Below are 22,607 nucleotides of genomic sequence, written 5' to 3' on the forward strand. Positions count from 1 at the left end.
CTCAGTGCCAATAGGATTCTTCTCCCCGGAGCTGGCTCCGCGCTGCCGTGGGGTGTGGTCTTTCTCCCCACCCCTGCGTTAGTTTGGGATGTGTTAACTGTTTGAGTTATCAAAATCAGCCACAGCTGAGCCTCACAAAACCCGCTCCCTCCACCGCTGATGCTTGGCACACCTAAAGCTGTGCCTGCCTGCCTTAAACTCTTAGGGCCATTTATTTCTTCAACCTGTAGCATCCAGGTTCTGTACTTACAGAAGTTCAGTGACAGGTGGAAGGTCGGTGGGGGCTGCCTGCCTCATGACCGGTTTCATCTTCAGCTCCTGCAGACTGCGGGATATGTATTCGTCCTCACTGGAGGGTCTGGAAGCCTCTCTAGAACCTTACTGTGGGCCCCACAGCTGGGGCAGAGGTCAATCTGGACCCCAGAGTTCTTCTCTTAACCTTGAGGTCAATATTTTTGGTTCTTGTGACCGTCCACAAACAATCCCAATACCAATTTCTTTCATGTACCTCTTTAATTTACTTTCAGCTGTACAACGGGAGAAAATTAAGTCAAATAGCCAGGGATGGCAGCGTGGCCTAGGGTGCTGGACTAGGAATCAAGTAACTATGGACAAGACCTGTGGGTCTCAACTGTCTTATCACCCTTGTTTATGACAACGGAGCTTGGAGTGGGTCACTGCTACCACCGCTTCTACGCCAGCATCCCCTCCCTACACAAGAGCCACCGGGTCCTTCACTACTGCATTCCTCCAGGAAGGCCGACTGGTTTCCACTCCGGGCCTCACAGTGCTGTCCCTTCTACCCTGATGCTTCCTGTGGCTCCTCACTTGGCCACTCTTCTCGTCACTGGTCTGCCTCAACTGTCAGGTCTTTGGAGTGACCTTCTCTGACCACCTAGCCAATGGCACCCCACTGCCAGCAGTTTCTATTCCATTAGTCCATCTTACTTCTGCCATTGCATTTATCATATCCATCCTTGTTTATTTCATGTTTTTCCATTTATTCCTGTTTCCCTCCACCAATACGCACACGCACACACACCAGTAACAGAAGGAGCAGGAGACATGTCTTGCTTGTGCCTAGCATAATGCCTGGTGGTCCATACGTATTTATTGAATAAATGAATGAATAGGTTTTTCTGTGAGCACAGCAATAACCTGAAATAAATATCTATTTTGAGTCCTACATAAAGGGTGAGGGTTTCAGTGCAGTGCGTGAGCAGGTGTTCTCTGAATTGCTGCTTTTATGGCACAGGGGTAAGTTCTATAAATGATTCATTCCCTTCTCAATTCCTTTACCTCCTCCATACCAAAGTCAAGGGTGACCAACTTATCCTGGTTTCCCAAGCACGTTCCTAATTTTAGCACTGAAAATCCGGCCATCCAGGAAACCCTAGGAACACAGAGATGGTTGGTCACCCCACTAAGGACTAGGAATTAAGAATCCCTGAAGCTGAGGTCATTATGTTTGTCTCTTGGAGACTTCAGCCCCTTCTCCTTGTCACTTTCTCCTAATTCTGCAGACCTCATTCCCTCCTTGCAGTCCAGCACGCTGAAATTTCTCTTGACTTAGGTTTGGATATGCACAAACCTCAGAAAGAAAGGTAAAGAAATGTCTGGCTTTTAATTTGAAAAGGGATTCAATTACATGTTTCCAACAGATGTATGGATTGCCTAACACAGACACAGCTAATATTTTTTTTTAATGAAAGCAACCTAAATGTCCAACAGTTGAGATTAGTTTCATGAGTTAGAATATATCTACTCAGCAGAATCTTATGCAGTTACTAAAAACAACGGGGAAATATGTAGCCACAATGTTAAGCTTTTAAAAATGGTATTTACACTATGGTTAAAACTGTGAAAAACTATAAGCATATTGGCTAGAATTGAAAAGGTACACCAAACAATAGATATTATTCTGTTGAGATAATGGAATTCCTAGGTAGAGAATTTTTAAAAAACATATTTATTAATGTTGTTACAATGTGCCTTACAGAATGAGTAAACAATATGTAGTTTTAAGGCCAGGTGCCATGGCTCGCAACTGTAATCCTAGCACTTTGGGAGGCCAAAGCAGAAGAATTGCTTGAGCTCAGGAGTTCGAGACCAGGCTGGGCAAGAGCAAGACCCCATCTCTACTAAAAATAGAAAAAATTAGCTGGGAGTGGTGGCACATGCCTGTAGTCCCAGCTACTAAGGAGGCTAAGGCAAGAGGATGGCTTAAGCCCAGGAGTTTGAGGTTGCTGTGAGCTATGATGCTGCCACTGCACTCTAGCCAGGGGGACAGAGTGAGACTCTGTCTCAAAAAAAAAAAAAAAATGTAGTTTTAAATAAAGTTAATTTTTTAATTTTTTTTTCAGCTCTAGAATTTCCACAGTGATAGTTTAATCTTCTTAAACAGAGGAAATGGCCATAGGTCTCCAGGTGACATGGTATTAGTGCTCCTCACATAAGGGTTAGCTCTTTTGAGGAATGGAGTTCCACTTCCATTCCCAGTCAAGTTGTAGGCACGTGGGCGCCATATTGCCAGGCAGCATGGCTCAGCCACACATCCGAAGTCTCGGCTTCCCCATTAGTCTTACCAGTTCTCCACCCTCAAACTTAGTAACTCCTTTAAACTGTTGGTCCTCCTGCAATTTTGACTCCCATCCTGGTACTCCCAGGGAAATGTTCTCCTGGCTACAGAGGTTGGGAAGGAAAAAGGAATACAGAGCTCTCATATTCACCTTCAAAACACAGCCCAAGCACCGTCAGTGCCCTACCCCCAGGTGTCACTTCTTTCAGAAAAATTAAAAAAAAAAAAAAAAGAGCCCCTCCTTGGCATGAAACATTCCTGAGGTAGCCCCTGGCTGCTTCACCGGACCTGTCTCCTTCCACTCTCCCACGTGTCATGAGTCTGCTTTGCTCACCCTCTTCTCTCTGCCTGTGGTGCCCTTTTACCCCCTAACAATACACCTGCCTCATTTTCCCACCCACGCTCCCTACCACCAAATGCTTCAGGTTAATTACTCACCCCCATCTTCATCCAGGAAATCTTTACACCTCTGCTCTCTCTTGAGTGTCAAGTGTTCCTCCTCTGAGTTCGTGGGGTGTGGGGTGCTGTAATTGTTCCTTTACTCATCTATCTCCCCCAGAAGATTGTGTTCTCCTGAAGGACTACATCCTCTCTCTTTCTTCTGTGTATCCCCTTAATACAGTGCCCAGTCACTACGAGGTGCTCCGTAGACTTATAATATGAATGTTAAATTTCAGGAGGTAGCTCTATTGCCTATATCATAGTGATAAAAAAAAAATAAGAGGCTATCGTGGGTGTATGCTAATAGTAAACAATTCATTGGGACAAGAACTTAAGAGTTTTATTTTATTTACTCAGTTTTCTAATATTTTATTATGAAAATGTTCAAACATACAGAAACGTTGAAAAGATTCATTTCTTAAGATCACAATTCTCTCTATTTTAGATGAAGCCAAGTGGCCCCCAAACTGCCCAACTACTGGGTAGGACCAATGTGTTCTAAATCTCTAATTGCTCAAGGCAAAGAACTGGACCATAGCATGATCAGTTTTGCCATTTTGATCATCTTATTAATGTAACTATACCTGTAGTTATCTGCTAGATAGAACTTGACTGTGTAAAAACACTTTATGTTCTACTATCTCATTTTGAGACTCACAGCAACCCTATAAAGTAGGATGAGAATGTATTTTAACCATTTCACAGACAGAGAAACTGAGGTCCAAGGAGTTTGGTTTGTCTGTCCAGTTAGTATAGGAGGGACCTGGGTGTGGAGTTCAGTTGTCCTCACACATCATCTCGTCACAGCAGGCTGCAAGGAATTATTCATTCGGTTTTGCTGTGACTCACATGGTCACTGCATTGTGAGCTATCATCTGCAACTTTCACATTGCACATGATTTTTCTAACAGTTTCTGGTGACACACAGATCTAGCCCGAAGTGAAGCCAAAGTGGGAATAATGAACCTTGAAGAGAACAAGAATCCAATCAGCATAGGTCAGTAGAATGGGCCAGTGAGAATAACTCATGTTTTCGTGAGGCACAGAGAGGGAAGGGCAAGCGGGTTAAATGAGAAGCCACTTTTCATCTCCTATCTAGAAGGGAAGTTGTCATTGCACAGTGAAATAAATGCCTGTCTATTTTATTTATTCTTTTCATGTAGCTAAATCTATCAGTTTCCATGGTGCCCCGTGTTCACCATGGAAACTCTGACAAGTTCGTTATGCTTTAGGTAAAAAAGAAAAAAGATACACCAAAAAATTGAGATGGGGATAAATGCATTCCTTTTAAAACTCTGTGTTCTTCTGAGTGGGAAGCCTTGATGGATAGCAAATCATAATGATCTCCATTTTACAGATCTTAAGTGAGAACACAGGCTTGCCTAGCCAATGAAGGAGCACCCATCGCCCCCCGAAAATTACTTTATCTGTGTAGCAATACTTAAGCCTGTGAGTATCTCACTTCTGTACTTACTGGAAATAGAGAGATGGCTCAATCCTCATTTTGTCAATTTTTATGAAAGCATAGTACCAGTCCCTATATATATTATTCTTCATATGTTTATTGAACAGATACTTATTGGGCACCTGTATTATGATAGGTACTATGTTAAGCACTATGGATATGACTACATATGAAACAGATATTGTCTTGCCCATATGGAATTTACACTAATCTACTTTCTCTCTGCCACCTCTAAGGGTAGAAATTAATAGTTTTAATAGTATTACCATAACATTTCCCTAGCATGATTGGTAAATAGCATTTTATTACATATACTACATATCACATTTTCAATGATTTGAATATAATAAAAGGCACTTAAGATTGATGCTGAAATGACACATTGATAATAGTGCAGAAGTCTACTCTTTATTTAACATGACTTGTAAAGAAGTCTATTATTTTTAAGCAGCTACTTTATTACTCATGTAATACTGACATATGTTCATTTTTTGAGATTTTAACCTTTAAAAATACCTTATATCTCACTATCCAGATATATGAGCACCTTTTTGGTTTTCTTATAAAAATTCAAATATAGAAAAGACAAAAGATAATAGATAACCTAGAAGTTTGTAGATGGGAAAAGTAAGCTAGAGAAAAGCTACCTCTACTTTATAGATCAGCAATTAAATTTAGAGAAATGTATACATTTTACCTGAATTTTAATGAAGAGGGAAAAAAACTTCAAAACAAAAGGATTGAGTTGCAACTTGAATTAGGTTTTATGCCAGAGAGGAGTGGGGAGATACTCTTCCTGGTAGCACAGGTAAGCAGCTGTCTCCATCACCTACTCAGAGTGCTGGATCCTAGAATCAGTTAGTACCTTAGTAGAGTTTAGCTTATGCCACTTTGCTATGACAGCAAGCTGGAAGCAAATCCTATCCCCCTGGTGTGGCTTTGTCTACTTTTCTGCCCTAATATGGATTTTAAAGACTTCCTACTTTTACTTTCAAGGGACAAGCAATAATTAGAATCCACATCTATGAGTTCCTACTCCAGCTTAGTCCCTAGCCAATGATACCTCGGGAAAGTCATCCTACCTCTTCTGGCCTTGACTTCTTCATCTGCAAGATGAGAGGTCACATACTATCGTTGGTTTCATACTTCTTTACTCCCAAGGATTCATTTTCTTTTTAATCCTGCTTAAATCTTAATTTTTAAAAACATTTTATCCATCAAGGAAACTAGTACAAGATAGAAACTCAAAAAAAGTGGTTAAATGAAAGATTTCCCCATTTGTCATTCATTAAAGATCAAAATAACTGTCAATAAGAGCTTCTGATCAACAGGAACTGTCTAGTATTATCATGTTGAGTTCACATAATTCAAACCAAAAGTAGATCTAACATTTTACATAGCCCGTGCCATCTAACTCAGGCTGGACAAATTCTGTTAAGACTTCGTGAAATGTTAGAAATAGTTTAAAAAACGTAGTTTGGATTTGTTGAATAATCCTCCTAAGCGTTCTGGAACTCTAGGTTGACAAATATTGAAATAGAGTAGAGAAGCCACTGACGTGATTTTACATGTTTTTGAAAACTAGTTGTCCATTTTTCTGCCTTAAACTAGAATTTACACAGCTCCAGCGTGCCATATGGGCAACTGGGACCTGGAGGATGAAATGGATACGGTGCTCACTTTCGAGACCACAGAGAAGGGTTGGTTCTTCTTGTGGATATTGATGTGCAGCTCAACTGGTTTGAGCTAGCGGTTCCAAAGTGGAAAGATGCTCGCCCCAGCTAACAACACGTGATAGCCGATACGCTGAGTTATCGCATAGATGTTCCTAGGCTCCCTATTCCTGGAAACCATGCTGAGCTTGATCTCTGCTCTGGGAGAAAGTCAAACATTATCATCATGACAGAAGCTACACAATTAGTACCCCTTTGGGTAAGTGTAAATATGTCACATGGAAAGTGAAAAAAGACCAACTGAAACTCAAGTTAAATAACAGAATAACAATGTTTTTAAAGAAAAAAGTTCCGAGGAATTCTCACAGTATTATTTGATATATAAAATGAAGCTTATGTGGAAAATTACAAATAAATGTCAAAACTTCCTTCCTTTGTGTATATTTCTAAATGGAGGATTTTTAATATTATGTACAAATGGAGGAATTTACCATTTATGGAAGACTTTTCCAAATAAAATGCAAAAGCTATTAATTATATGGGTGACAAAAATCTAGCACTAATGGGAGGGAAAAAATGTCTCTGCGAAGCAATTTTTGTTGTTGCTTTTATAAGTTTGGTTTGTGTTTTCAGAATTCTTTGTGGAATGGCACATAGTAGAAAATCAGTAAATATTAGATGAATTAATGTTATGTTATATACACAAAAACCTCAATTCAGAATCACTCATTTTCTCCCCTGGGAGCATTAAAAATGCCGTAGTATACATAATACTACAATCTGCTGTGAAACGAAGAACACGTTATTGGGGTTTCGGGCAGGGGTAAGTATGGATGGTGTGGTGTTGAGAGTGACAGAAAACCAGCCCAAATTCCTTAGTCCAAATGAGAATGGGAATATCCTACCTTACATGACAAAAAATTCATCATCACACCTTTAATAAGCCCACAAGATAATGGTGGAAACGGAAAGGCACATGGGCAGCTGTTATAAACTGTATGCAGGTTTTTTTCTTCCCCCTCAATTCCTGTCCACTCTATTCACGCCCTACTTTGGAGACAGTGCTTAATGTAGGGCTTGGCATGCTGTAGACACTCAAATGATGTTTGTTATATACATTAAGTGCAATGGTAAAGGTATGCCTGAGAGGCTGATTCCTGTTTCAGAAGAGTAGATGCACGGAGAAAGGGGGTCTGTAGCATTGATTTTCAACTAAGAGTGGTTCTGCTCCCCAGCAAACATTTGCAAATGTCTGGAGATACTTTTGGTTGTGACAACTGGGGGGTGCAACTGGCATCTACAGGGAAAAGGCCAAGGATGCTGCTAAACATCCTAAGATACACAGGGCAGCCCCCCACCCCAAAGAGTTATCTAGTCCGAAATGTTAATAGTATTGAGATTGAAAAACCTTTGTCTGAGTTAAGTTCCTCAGCTACAGGATCTTAAATGTTCAGTGATCTTTGAGCTACTAGAAGCATGATTAAGTCTTAGAGAATGACAGAGTTGAAAAGAATGTTAAAATCCTACATGATCTTAAATTTAACTTCAATTCCCCAACCAATAAAATCACTTCTTTTATATTATTCTTGGAAGATGGTCTGCTATCAACTTGCAGAGGCAGAAAACTCAGTTCTTTAAGTGATGATCATTTCCTTTGTTAGTTAAATATTCATATTGTATATTTTACTGAGCCAAAAGTTCCATTTCAAATTGTCACAATATGTCCTAATTTGACTTTTTTTGAGGAAGAAAGAATAAATCAGTACTTTCTTCCTCATGTCAGTCTTCCAGGATTTGAAAATGGTGGTGATTTCCCTAAGACTTCTTCCCCACTACCAGATTCATCATCCCACTATTCTTTAAAGCAAATAAGAAGAATGGTATAGAATATGTTAGAAAACAGTGAGTGTGAATGACTGGCAGAATGTGAGATGACTGGCGGTTCAGAAGATGATTTTGGCGATCGCATAGACACCCCATTAAACAATATTGAATTACCCATAATCACATAGTGAGAACATTATTTACATTTGAATTTTTTAATCCTTCTTAAGTCAAAGAGACAGGCTTAGCTTGGTACTAAAAGATCTTTAACATCTCTGTATCCTTATTAATTTTTCTTTTTAGCAGAGAGAGAGAAGATCTCAGAGTTAGAACCTTCTGCAGGCAACAGTATCTGGCTAGAATTCAATAACATTATTTTGTTTATAATGTATTTATGTTTATGGCTTTCTTCTATTTATAGCAAGGGGTGCTGGCTTTTCTTTTATAGATTTGGTATAGATGGATTCTTATTTATAGTTTTATATAAAGTTTTCTAGTTAAATAATTAAGTTTCAAAAAGTGAGAGTTAAAAAAAATTTAAATAAATTACAAAACAGATTTACAGGTAGGGCAAAATCAAGGTCGATGTCATGTGTAATACCTGAAGTTGGAGAAATAATGACAAAGAATGGTCATAGTGCAAACAGATGAGTAGCATCATTCTGATTCCACCACTTATTTATTAGGTGCTCTTAGGTGAGTTATTTGCCCTATGTTTTCTCATATTAAAATGGACATGGTGATAATAGCTCTTTTACTGAGTTGTATTAACTAAGACTATGCATGTAAAATGTCCAGAAAATAGTAGGTGCCTAGTAAATGTTAGTTCACTTCTCCTTTGCTCTTAACTACTCCTGTTTATTCCCATCCCTAGGTCATTCCCTTCAGTGTTTGATGCTCTCGAGGATCCTGTTGTATCGGTGTGAAAGTGAACCTTGGAGTTATACCAACTGAGATCAAATCTGAGCTTCACCCCAAACAACTTCTTAACCTCTCTGAGGTTCAATTGTTGCAGCTTTCTTTAAAAGTGCTTTGCAGGAATGGTGTGAGATTTGACTGACATAGTATATGTGAAATCACCTAACGCATAACCCAGTACATAGTAGGTCTACAATAAATATTGTCACTGCTTTGTTGTTATCATACTTAAAGGAAGACATCTGGAACTGTTGCAATTATATAAACTTTTATATTTTTATATTTTTTGTCAAAAATGTAAAATGTATTTTTATATTTATTTTATATATTTATAAGACTTTTATACTTTTTATAGTTTTTACTTTTTTCCACACTCAAGGAAATGGAGATATATTTTTATATTTTTTAAAAAATTTAACCAGGCTGGGTGCAGTGGCTCACGCCTGTAATCCTAGCACTCTGGGAGGCCGAGGCGGGAGGATCGCTGGAGCTCAGGAGTTCAAGACCAGGCTGAGCAAAAGTGAGATCCCATCTCTCTATATATAAAAAAGTAAAAAATAAAATAAAATAAAATACAAATTTAACCAATGCTAAATACATCGAAACTTTTCTCCCTTGATCTCAACAAGATACTTCTATTAATGCAGCCTAAGTTTACATCTGTTCCACTAGCAGCCATATGATGTTATTTGGACATACTGTATTTTTTTACACTAACTGCTATTAGTGTCTTTTTAATACTAACTGCTATTAGTAGCAATACTATACAAATGTAAGTGACTTCCTGAACCTATGTCCAAGGCTTTACATTATTATATTACCTTGCTACATGATCACCTTCCTAGTTTTTAATACTATGTACCAGTTATTTCTGTATCATTCACAGATTTGTCATCCAAAAGTCAATGACCCAAGGTATTATTAAAAGACATGAACAGGTCAGGGGCAAAGACAGAGCCCAGTGGCTCACTTCTAGAGACCTCACTCCAGTTTCACCTTGACTATTATTCAATATTTTTTTTTTTTTTGGAGACAGAGTCTTGCTCTGTTGCCGAGGCTAGAGTGCTATAGCATCAGCTTGGCTTACAGCAACCTCAAACTCCTGGGCTCAAGTGATCCAGCTGCCTCAGCCTCCCGAGTAGCTGAGACTACAGGTGAGCACCACAACATCCAGCTATTTTTTTCTATTTTTAGTAGAGATGGGGTCTCACTATTTCTCAGGTTGGTCTTGAAGTCCTGACCTTAAGCGATCCTCCTGCTTCAGCCTCCCAGAGTGCTAGGATTACAGGCATGAGCCACCACACCCAGCCAGTCAACATATATATATATATATATATATCTTTTTTTTTTTTTTTTTTGAGACAGAATCTCACTCTGTTGCCCAGGCTAGAGTGCCGTGGCATCAGCCTCGCTCACAGCAACCTCAAACTCCTGGGCTCAAGTGATCCTCCTGCCTCGGCCTCCCAAGTAGCTGGGACTACAGGCATGCGCCACCATGCCCAGCTAATTTTTTCTGTATATATTTTTAGTTGTCTATATAATTTCTTTCTATTTTTAGTAGAGACAGGGTCTCGCTCTTGCTCAGGCTGGTCTCCAACTCCTGAGCTCAAACGATCCACCCACCTCAGCCTCCCAGAGTGCTAGGATTACAGGCGTGAGCCACCTCGCCCAGCCCAGTCAATACATTTTGATTTGGGGATTCAATCAGCTCTGATTTCTCCAAATTATATTATCAATTACATGATATTTCTACAAATCACTCTCAAAGATTTTGTAAAATATTGTCTGATGCCTTGCTGAAGTCGAGACATACCATGCATTCTGTTATTTTTATTGCTTATTGCATAAAAATGGGATTTTCCCTTCAAATTGTAAAATTTAGTATTTCTATGAAAAACTATAGTACTCATTAATTTCACTCTTGAGTGCCTTTCAATAATAGCTTTAATAATGCTCATTCAAACATTAAATGGAGCTTGATGAGGACAGATATCTACCCCATGCATCCTTCCATCCCCAGTACACAGCACGTCTTCCTCAGAGTAGATGCCCTTAGGAAAAGACAGGAGAGCAAAGTGGTTAAGAGCCTGAGAGTCAAAATCAGACAAAGCTGAATTTGAATCTTGAATCTTGAATGCTGCTTATGATTATGCAACCTTGTCATGTGGCTTCATCATAGATCTCACTTTCTTCAAAATGAGAATACAAATACCAACTCTGTTTCACCAGAATAAAGTGAAATAATATACATATAATTCTTAGCACAGTAGCTGGAATATAGAATGTGCTCAAAATATTATTGCTATATTTATTATTTGACCACATGATTACTTTTGTTGATTGAAATTGAAAACACACACACACACACACACACACACACACACACAGAAATAGGCCATGATGTCCAGGACCATACCTTAATTCATCCTTGGAAAAAAAAATTGATTTATTTGAAAAAGAATATAAAAATGGATCAATCCTGCCAATGAATATCTAACTGTGGATTTTGCTGTAGAAAAAATCAAAATGAGTGGAGCAGACTGCATTTAGGTGACATTGTCTTCCTTGAATTGTAGACTTCTGTGATTCCAGAGAAGTATTGCTCAACGAGGAAGCAACCATCAGGAAACTCAAGAGTTATTGCATATCGGCCAATATGATCTAGGCCAACCACTTCCTTTCCCAGTACCACGGTTCCCTCAAAGGAGTCTGCTGACTGGGATATTCTCAGCTCTATAACAACAGTACCAGGACTGTCAAGCAGAAGCAGCTCCGCTTTTTCACATGGCTCATAAACATTAATTCAGTTCTATGTGCTCCTTTCGACCCAGCTTTCTTCCCAGTAGATTTTGAGGCAAGGCTTGTGTGCACTTACAACACCATAACAACAGCCTGCTGCTTTCCTAGAGCACAGTAGGTTTCACGGAGAGCCTTCAGAAATACAAATTTAAGTTTCACAATCAGCCAGGGAGCTATGCAGGGGAGGCAGAGTACCTTGCATTTTATAGATGAAGGAGTTGAGATAAACAAACATGAAATGTCATGTCCAAAATCACAATACTGGTTCTCTAAGATCCTCAGATCTTTGGCAGGTAGTTCGAGGCCCTTTTCATCACCGTTTGGTCTCTTATCTGATTAAACTATTTCAGCCAAAAACTGGTCTTTATCCCTACTTGCCAAGCCCCTTCCTCTTCCCTGTTCCTCCATTTATTCTCTTATTCATGGTCTTCCTGTTCCTCGTTATACCAATGGCTTCAACTCTTTCAACAACGAGTAAACAGAGGATTTGATAGGTTCTTACACACTAAATGAGAAACATAGTTCAATGTGTAACCCAAAGGACCAGATTGATCATAGCACACCCTGTGACAGCTCAGATTCCAACACAATGGGATTGGAGATAGGATTTCAGTCTTTACCGTAGGCTCTCCCAACCCATGTCTTCAACCTTGCGCTAATGCAGCACTGTGTTATACAGAGTGGCTATTTTGGACCCCATTCATAGAGTGACAGCAGTGTTTTATTATAGTGGAATTTCTAGCATCATTTGGGAGAATATTTCTAGGAAGCCAGTTAGCACAAAAAGAAATGAGGGAGATTTCCTAATTCTCTTTAAATTGTAACCAGAGAGGACATCTATTTCTGTCCATGGGAAATCAGAATGTTGGAAAGTTCTTGCATTTAATAACAAATGATCCAGGAATGGTTGCCATGTGGCTAAGGTCACTCAGCTAATCTAAAATAAAGTTTTCTCAGCTTGACATTCCTGGTGAACAATGTTCACACAGGTAAAGGAAGTCCAAGTAGTATCAAAACCATATGCATTGCTGATTTTTAAAATGGAAAAGAATTCATGTAATAAAATAGCTGATATGCTAGAACCTGCAAATCAATAGATAATATAAAGTCCAAAAAAAAAAAAGCTCAGAGATTGCTTCCTAAACAAAAATTACTTCTTGTTATCAGAGAAGAATAGTTCTCCAGAAATTGATTGTCACTTAGGGGGCATCCAATTGCCTCCTTTTCTTTCCCTGTATATTATACTTTGGAGATGATGGGGCCCACCTCATAGTCAGGTACAAATATCCAGCCTGCCCTGCCTAATGGCGTCTCATAAGGCAGAGCCACAAACCTGGACAGTTCAGTCAGGTACAGGGAGATTGTTCTGGTTGATGTCGGGGTGTTAGGAGGTGAGGGAAATCCAGGAACTATAACTATTATATTTGGGGTCCAGTAAAAACTCAGTAGGCTGGGAGGCTCTCAGTGCTTCTAGATCTGTGGTCCCCAATCCCTCCTCCCCCAACCCCTGATCGCACAGCAGGAGGTAAGTGGCTGGTGAGCCAGCGAAGCCTCATCTATATTTATAGCCGCTCCCCAATGCTCACATCACCATGAGAAAGGATTCTGCATTATGGTGAGTTGTATAATTATTTCATTATATATTACAATGTAATAATAATGGAAATAAAGTGCACAATAAATGTAATGTACTTGAATCATCTGGAAACCATGCCCCTGCCTGCAGTCCATGGAAAAATTATCTTCCAGGAAACTGGTCCCAGGTGGCAAAAGGGTTGGGGACCACTGTTCTAGATGACCAGAGTAATGCAATGTGAGGCCTTCTCAGGGTACTAGTTTTAACACCAATCTGCATCCTCTTATTTGGAAATCTTCAGAGTGACATGGCAATAACTAAAATAGGCTAAGAGCCAGGTGTGGTGGTTCACACCTGTAATCCCAGCATTTTGGGAGGCCGAGGCAAGAGGATCACTTGAGGCTAAGAGTTCAAGACTAGCCTAGGCAACATAGCAAGACCCCATCTCTACAAAGAAATTTTTTAAATTAGGTGGGCGTGGTGGCATGCACCTGTAATCCAAGCTACTCAGAAGACTGAGCCAGGAGTTTGAGGTTACAGTGAGCTATGATTGTGCCATTGCACTCCAGCCTGGGTGACAATGCAAGACCCTGTCTCTTAAAAAAAAATAGCCTAAGATTGTTCCACTTGTCATTTACCATAAAATTAGGCAAGAGAGAAGAGATGCCAAACAACCTCTTCCCTCTCTTCGTGGTGTAACACTGTCTATCACCGCAATTTTGCCATTTCTACCCCACTTAGGATGGGGCATTGCTTCTTCCATGCTTCCAGGAGCCATCCCACAGCATTCCCACACCCTCTTGCAGGTCCTTGCCAGTGTATTATTACACATTGTGTCATGGGAGAGTGCTGCCATATCCGTAAGCTCTCTTGTGTCCAAATTTGTCTTCTACCCATCTTGGTCAGGCACCCTCAGAATCCAGTCCCGTGGATATCTCCCGGTTGGCTCGTCTTGAAATTAGACTTGGGGGTATAGTTCGTTTTCCTCCCATAGCAGTTCCAGCATAACCTGGACAGTGTTATTCTGTGACATAACCCTGGTTATTGATCCAGCTCTTGGGAGGGGGATGAGGGAGATCGTGAAGTGAGTACCTGATGTCTTGTAGAAGACCTCTGCATTAGTGTGTGTCTAGTCCTTCACACACAGCAGGAGTGGGCCATTTGTGCAGGCTCAGAGGGTTCAGGACAATCTGGAGATTGAAGATTCTTGGAGGGGAAGGGCACCAACACAGATGTGCTATCCTTGCATCAGGACCCATTTTCCCAATGCTATAGGCATAATAGACCCACCTCAAGCTACTCTTACAGTTAAATCTTGGACTGAGTCTTTATATTTGAACCCCTTCCCCTCCCATGTTAAGAGATGAGAGCCTCTTGGTTTGTTGCCAGGGAGGCCCTCTGGCCTTCACACTTAGCATTTATCTCATCCCTGATTGATTGATCTCAGTTTTTTGCTACCTTTTCCCAGGCCATAGTGAAACTTAACAACTGCCAGCCAATTGGACTGTCATTGTGATTATTATTTCCCCTTTTTTTCTCAAACACCCGATGCCTGGCAGCAGCTAGGGGCAGTCCTTCCCAAAGGCATACATCCAGGGGTGCAATGGCATGGGAGCATGGGTTAAGGCCACGGTTATGACTAGGGATGGGAGGTGAGGAGGACCACAAGTGAAAAAGTTGGAAACCTCTGAGTGTTTTTACCTAGGCACTTTTATCTACCTGGAACATTTCCCCCATATCCTTTGCCTAGTTAAACTCTATAGTTATCCTTCACAACTGAACTCACACAAGAATCAATTTCACTCTAAAGCCTTCAGTAGACTCTCTCCAAGCCTCGGGCTGGATTGGGTAGCTGCCTCATTATTCCCTTAATCCCTTAGCCACCTCCATCAGACACAACACACCTGAGCATCTGCTCACATGTATCTATCTCACTACACCAGTGGTTTTCAACCTCATCTGTACAGATGGGAGCAGAGTTTGGGGCACTTACATATTTTTAAAATGTTAAGAAGAGCAAGTGTTAAGTTTTGCCTCTGCCTCTAGCCACTTGTGTTGACTTTAGCAAGATGCTGAAACTCTGTAGGTCTCAGCTGCTTCTTATATAAAGTTCTTAATGGTCATTTTCTGTAAATCAAGCATTAGACCTCACCAAAAACTTATCCATTTAAGTACACTAAGTTATGAGTATTAGGTGGGCATAAACCTCCTGGTAGTATGTGTTTTGTAAAACAGTTCTTAGTTACATACATAAACCATTAAATAACATTGAAATATATCTATTCCAGAAAGGGGCCTACTTTTTTTTTTTTTTTACTTACTTTAACGTATTACCTCTATTCCTTCACAATGAATAAAAGAAGAGAAAACCACATGGTGTCTTATTTCAGAAAGATGATCACTTCCTAATGTGAAAGCAGGATTAGAACAAGGGCATTTACTCTCTGTCTATGGGCTGTATTTGTTGTTTAACTATCTTTCTCTTAACGTCTGCTCAGAGCAGCGTGCTGAGGGGGGAGGAGGTATCAGAGGCCAAGGGAAATCTTTCCAGTATTCATCCAATAATGTCTGGCAAATGCAAGTCATCTCCAGGACAGGAAATTTCCAGGGGCGAAAATGTTCTGGCTCAAGAATTTGTCTTATACCATCTTGGTGGCAAGATGAGAGTCCTGGCCCCAGGCTGACCTAACCTGGGCCATTAAATATTCAACTCATTGCGCTAACTCCCCTGCCCTGCTTTCACGCTTACCACGCAACCCTCTGATTAACATTTAGCTTGTCGTGTGGATTCCACTAGCAGACAGTCTTTTTAGCTGTTACATTTTTCATGGTCAAACACCCTCGCAGTTTGGTTTTCCATGGAATCTGTTGTAAACTAAGTGAACATTCATCGGTCTCCCTTTATCTGGCAAATTCTGGGCCCCTAGCAATATCGCATCTGTGGAACTATAAGAACGAAGGCCAGAACATGGAATGTGAAAAATATACTGCAATACATACCATGAGCCCAGTGTGGGTCCCAACCAGCAATTTTCTTTTAGTGGCTCCCCAACTTGCCCTGTGTGTGATTCAACACTCAACACGTCTTAACTTAGTTTGAAACTAGACAGGTGGCAATTAATTCTCCCTAAGAACTGTGGAAACTGTTGGAGGATGCCCAAGGGTCTGGGGGTAGAGTGAGAAGAACAAACTCAAGATGCCACGGTCAATATACCAGGACGAGTGAAGTCCAGCCGGTGGAGAACACAGCCGTGCCTGGCTCATTCTCCAGTTTACTCACTGGAGACAGGTTGCTGGCCTATTCTGTCGAAAGCTTGAATACTTTTTTAATCAAAATAAAGAAAAAATTGAAGTAGTTTTATTCCATCTCTCCCTGCCAGGCAAGGATATAACTACAGAGACCCTACCTAAAAAGAAATCCCAGAGAGACCCCACTCAATCTGAGAAGTGCATTTGTACTGTTTTGGTTGTATTGCTGTTCACTATTTTCTTCTTATTACCATGTATTGCGCTCTAAAAATAAGCTAGGTGCTAGTCAGAAAGCTGAAACAGGCTCAAACCCTGCCTATATAAAGATGCTGGCTGCCAGTCTGTCTCACAGGACTCCTGTGAGGGTTGAGAGCTGGCTTGAAAACTTGTGGTAAAAAAAAAAACTCCCTCAAGGTGTTGTCAAAATCATAATGCAAATGATTAATCCACTCTAATTATATCAACATTGTATGTTTATTATATGATACTATGTATACATATCAGCATTGGAACATGAATGATAGTCTCTATCTTCCATTCCTGTTACAAAGGTAGTAGATATAAAATGCCGAACACCTGGCAAGTGCTGAAAAATAATTGTTTTGGCTGGGTGTGGTGGCTTAGCCTGTAATCCTAGCACTTTGGGAGACCGAGGTGAAAGGATGGCTTGAAGCCAAGAGTTTAACACCAGCCTGAGCAACATAACAAGACTCTCATCTCTAAAAAAAATTTTAAAAATTAACTGGGCATGGTGGCACATACCTGTATTCCCAGGTCCTTGGGAGGCTGAGGCAGAAGGATCACTTGAGCCCAGGAGTTTGGGGTTGCAGTGAGTTATGATCACGCCACGGCACTCTAGCCCAGGCAACAGAGTGAGACCCTGTCTCAAAAACCAAAAAAAAAAAAGATAATTGTTTTAAAACTATTGTTATTATTACAACTAGCAAAGAAATTGCCGATGTAAAGCAGATTTTTCAGAAGAATGGCAAGTAAGCTACCCAACACACTCCCACTCTACCACATTCTACCACTGTGGTATTTAAACCACTTATTTGGAAGGTGGAGGGATTGTAGACGAGAAAATAGAGCAGTGAATAAACACATTTGCCACTTTCCATCCACTAAGATATGGAGGTAGATTTATAACTGCATCAAAAAGAATATGTTGGTAATAGGGCCAACAGCAGCCATGTAATTCTCACTTAATCTGTTTATTTCTTTGCCACTTGCATTCATCTCATTCAGATATGAAATAATTTTCTACTTACCATAAGCCCTTTCTCTGTGGGGATGTGGGTAATTAAAAACAAAATCCAATAAACAGGAAAATCTGGAAGTCTTTGGCTCAAATGGAACCACCAAGCAAAATAGTTGAGGAGATTAAGAGAGGATTCAAAGTCCTCTCTAATAAATGGTTTACAGTCTCACACAGATAAGGAAAAGAACAAACAGACCAAAAGTAAAAGATAAACAGATACATTAGAACAGAACGGGAAAAACCATCTAACCTCTTTTGGAGGAACTAACTCCCTAAGTCATCAGTTGATAGTGACAATCCCTTATTTTTGCATAGACCAGTAGAGCTTACAATGCCCAGTCTCATATATTATTTCATTTAATCCTCACGATGACAATGTAGGACAATAACATCAGAGAATGTTCACGGACTAGCCTGAAAGGAAAGACCAACTAAACTTACATACATATTGTTGCTTCTCCCAGGAAGGGTTTTTCTTTCAGATCTTTTTTGATTCTGTTTTTGTTTGTTTCTTCATTTCAGAAGACATTTATTTTCTCATCAACCAATTTAAATGTAAAAACTGCTTTTGATTCAACTTGGTTCAAATACTTATTTTTTTAAAAAGAATATAATTTTTATTCCACTGCAAGTTAAGAAACCCATTAAATACAGCAAGTGCCATGCTATATAAATAAGATCAGACTAAGTCTGACATAAATAAACATAAATCCAGGATGCAATAGATTTCCCAATGACATTATTTAAAAGCATTTGCCTTTATTTAAAAGCATTCCTGAACCTGACCTTTACCTTACCAATGCCTGAAAAAGCCATATCTATATATGTGGAGTCTTTTCCTGTAAATAATTGTTGAAGATCAGGGTTTTGAGGTGGATTGTGCATAAAGTTAGAACTTTCCAGAGACTAGAAAACATGGGGATAGGGCTCATTCAATTTTAGAAGCCAGAGAAACCTAAGGACTCAATGCAACATGTTATCCTGAAATATCACTCCCACCTTCACCCCAAGCTGTCCTAATGTTCGTAATTCTACCATTGACCTGCTGCTCAATCTTGTTATTGAATGTGTTGGTAAATATCTATATCACTAATATCATGAATTTAATATTTTGATAACAGTACATCATGTAATTGGTCTCATTTATAAATTCTAAGTATAATATTATACTTTATGCATATAAAAATGTTATTTTAAGAAAGAATCTTTCTTTGGCTTCTCCAGGCTGCCAAAGGGTCCCATGGAACAAAAGCCATTGGAAACCACTGCTTGAAAGGCAGGAGGGCAGTTTGCACACCTCATTTCCATTCTCATCCAACTGGTCAGAACTTTGTCACGTGGCCATACCTTGCTGCAAAGGAGACTGATAAATATAGTCTTTATCCAGATCAATACCATTAATGATGAGTCTTTGAGTCCTCTCTCCCAAATTATCCAGAATTCCAACGTAAAGTATCAGGCAGCACTAAAAATAGTATTCATTTGTTCTAAAAGAGGTAATGACTCTTGTATTATATTGCAGGTTAAAACCCTGCTTAGCAGTGTTTAAGGCTGATCATCAGAATCAGCTGAGAACATTATAAAAATACATATTCTTGGCTCCCATCCCCAGAGATCTGATTCAGTAAGTCTGGGGAGAAATCCACATACATATATTTTGTAATTTCTGCAGTGACTTTGATGGTCGCCAGATTGGAGAAACACTACTCTTTGATTGTTTACTGAGTACTAATCTCCCTGAATGCAACAAGTCCCTTTGAGTTAATTAATTTATACTAATTACCTTGTATTGTACCATTACTGTATAACAATTTGTGTAAAATTTTGTGAAAATTCAGGTTTGCTTTTCTTCCTTCTTTAAAAAATCCAATCATTCTCCCTACTCTCTCCCTCCCTCCCTTTCTCCTTCTCCCTCCCTCCCTTTCTCTCTCTCCCCTCCTCTCCTTTTTTCTCTTTCCTTCTCTGTCTTCTTTTTAGTTTTTGAGCCATAATAAATAGGATGCTGAAATATTAAAATAAAGAATATAACATCATTTTCTCACTGAATGACAGAGTGGCAGGTCTGGCTAATGATTAAAAATAACCAGCAATGGTATAGTCATGCTTTATTTGTATAAGGCCTGTTTTTCTTAAAAAGAAATATGTGTGTGTGTGTGTGTGTGTGTGTGTGTGTATATCACATGTTATCATAATTGACACTCACAGAAACTTTCTGACATTAGTGTGATCATTACTCTGTTTTACAGAAAGAGAACATCTGTAGCATGTGCTTAACACCTGCATGTTGCCAGCACCCCGTGAGGCATCACTGTCCTCATTTTACAGAGAAGAAAACTCCTCTGAGGAATTAATTAGTGGAGGTTGTACACCTTGTCATGGACATAACTAGGAAGGTAGCCTGTTCGACAGGTGCCTGCATCCAGGTACTTCCCACCAAGACCTCTCAACACCCTTTTAAAATTAAAGTCCTTTTTTCTCTATACTATGAACAGTTGCTTCACAATCAGGACAAACAGAGCAGATACCAAATTCCACTGGTTTCACACTGTAACATTACTGCAATCTGAGTCTAAATTATGACTGACGGTGTATTATAGTTTAATTAACAGCATTTTTTCTTTGTTAATGGCACATAAAATAATGGTGCATTTATAATTCATAGCATCTTATATGTTATAAAATATGGTCCCACATAAAACTACTCTGATGTTTAACACTTTGCTTTCCTTGATATTGTTGTAGCTACAAGGAAGGGCCCACGGCTGACAGCAAATAAAGAAGTAACAGGTATTGGTGGTTACTAGCCGTGTAGCTTGGAAATGTTCTCTCCTGTGTCTTCCTTCCTTCCTTTCCTTCCTTCCTTCCTTCTTCCCTCCCTTTCCCTCTCTCTCTTTCTTTCTTTCTTTCTTTGGATTAGTTTTGGGCAAGTCCTAGTAGATCTTGTTCCTCATTTTTGCCTCTGCATAACTGCGGTTTATACTAGCTCTCAACTGTTTCACTCCCCTAATGTTAGCATGACCTTAGATTTTTAAATTTATCCTCACTGGCTTCTCACTGTTTTTTGTCCTATTCAACTTAATCAGAGTTTTGCACACAAAACAATTGCTTGATGCAATTTTAACAAAATGCTTTGTTTCATTATACTTATTTAGAGACTGAACAATGTCTACTTCACAATAGCGCTTGCAAAAGCAAAGGAAAGAAAACAGCTCTCACAGTGGGAAGTATTCTTTATCACGGAGAGATAAGCGAGAAGAATAACTGACTTGAGGAAAGATAAATAATTAGGGAATAGAAGAGAACTCCTAAAACATTCTAAATAGTATTTTGCTGAGATCCGAGAAGACGCTTTCTTAAAATAAGACTACAATGTCAAAGAAAATAACAATTAGAAACTATAAATTGTGGAATTAAAAAAAATTCCAAGAAGAACTTCTAAAGGTTACAGACATCTCCCCAAAAGTCAAGTTGTAACCCTCTCCCTCCTATCACCTGCTGAGCAGAGAGCTAGACAGAAGTTACCTTTGGAACAGGACAGAAGAGGTTCTGGCGGGGGCAGCCCCGTGGGAAAGGGAAATGACAGAAAGTCTGGATAATCCTGAAGACGTGGTGAAGGCACCTTATTCCATTGTAATCAAGGAAAAGAAAAGGCTGTAAAAGTAGATATGAAGGAATACTGTTTCATTCCATTATAAGCTCTTTTGTTTCCATCAAGTATTATTTTGTGTGTTCATGTTTGTGTGTGAATATATATATTATTTCAAAAGCAATGAAAATAAGAGATAAAGAAATAAGTGCAAAAGGAAAGTAAAGAGTGGGCCCACTGTACAACATGTGTTTCATGGCATGTTAGTCTCCATTCCATAAAGTCCTTGACTTGCGGTATTAATAACAGGCTGCATGTCACTGAGAACTTTCTATGTGTGAAAAATCGTTCCATTTGTTTCACGTTTTAACATCACTGAAATCTGAGTGTAAATTATGACTGATGGCATATTCTAGTTTAATTAGCAGCATTTTTTTTTCTTAGTGGCTTTTTATGTATTTTTTCATTTAATACTTAGAACACCCCTACCAGATAATGATTTTCTCCTTTTTACAGTTGAGGAAATGGAGGTTCAGAGAGATGAATGCTCAGATGAATGCACAAGGTTCTAGCTGGTGATGCCAAAATTTGAGCCCAGTGATCTGAGTCTAAATAAGACACTCCCAACACTTCACTGCTCCACCCTTGCGCCTCTGAGACATGTAAAGTCAGATGTCAAGTAGGCAGCAAATATTCAGGTCTGAAAGTCAGGATAGATACATGGGCTTCAGATAGAATTGTGGGCTTGATCAGCAAATAGCAGTAAAGCTGTAGGCGTGGGTGATGACAGTATTTGTAATGAAGAGAGGAAACCTATGACAGATCTGATCTATCTGAACAGATTAAGAATTGACAGAGAAAAAGAAGCAACCTACAACCCTAGAGATTGATCAAGGAGAAGAAAAACTACCAGAGTGGTGTTTTTATGAAAGTCCATGGAAGAGAATGTTTCAAGGAGAGGGTTGTCAACAGAGTCAAAGGCTGCTTCAAGTTATGAAAGGACTCAGACGATTCTTTGGCTTTCTATCTTTCTTTATTTGACTCTGTCTCACTGTGTTGCCCAGGCTAGAGTGCCATGGCATCAGCCTAGCTCACAGCAACTTCAAACTCCTGGGCTCAAGCAATCCTTCTGCCTCAGTCTCCTGAACAGCTGGGACTACAGGCATGCAACACCACGCCCAGCTAAATTTTTCGGTTTTTAAGAGAGACAAGGTCACAGTCTTGCTCAGGCTGTTCTTGA

At 39.6% G+C, this 22,607-nt stretch overlaps 2 protein-coding genes across 2 annotated transcripts in view; one reads left to right on the forward strand and one right to left on the reverse strand.

Annotated features, from left to right (window-relative positions):
* The window catches only part of GDA (guanine deaminase), a 109,240-nt gene extending 91,883 nt beyond the window's left edge, over nt 1-17,357 (reverse strand). The window contains exon 1 of the mRNA XM_069474120.1: nt 17,286-17,357. The gene's annotated coding sequence lies outside the window, so the exon portion shown is untranslated. The remainder of the gene's footprint in view (nt 1-17,285) is intronic.
* The window catches only part of C7H9orf57 (chromosome 7 C9orf57 homolog), a 76,446-nt gene that overhangs the window by 184 nt on the left and 53,655 nt on the right, over nt 1-22,607 (forward strand). The window contains exon 2 of the mRNA XM_069472118.1: nt 1,524-1,604. Coding sequence (XP_069328219.1) covers nt 1,524-1,604 — 81 coding nt within the window. The remainder of the gene's footprint in view (nt 1-1,523; nt 1,605-22,607) is intronic.

The sequence above is a fragment of the Eulemur rufifrons genome, chromosome 7 (genome assembly GCF_041146395.1).
Source record: "Eulemur rufifrons isolate Redbay chromosome 7, OSU_ERuf_1, whole genome shotgun sequence".
NCBI classification, from domain to species: domain Eukaryota; kingdom Metazoa; phylum Chordata; class Mammalia; order Primates; family Lemuridae; genus Eulemur; species Eulemur rufifrons.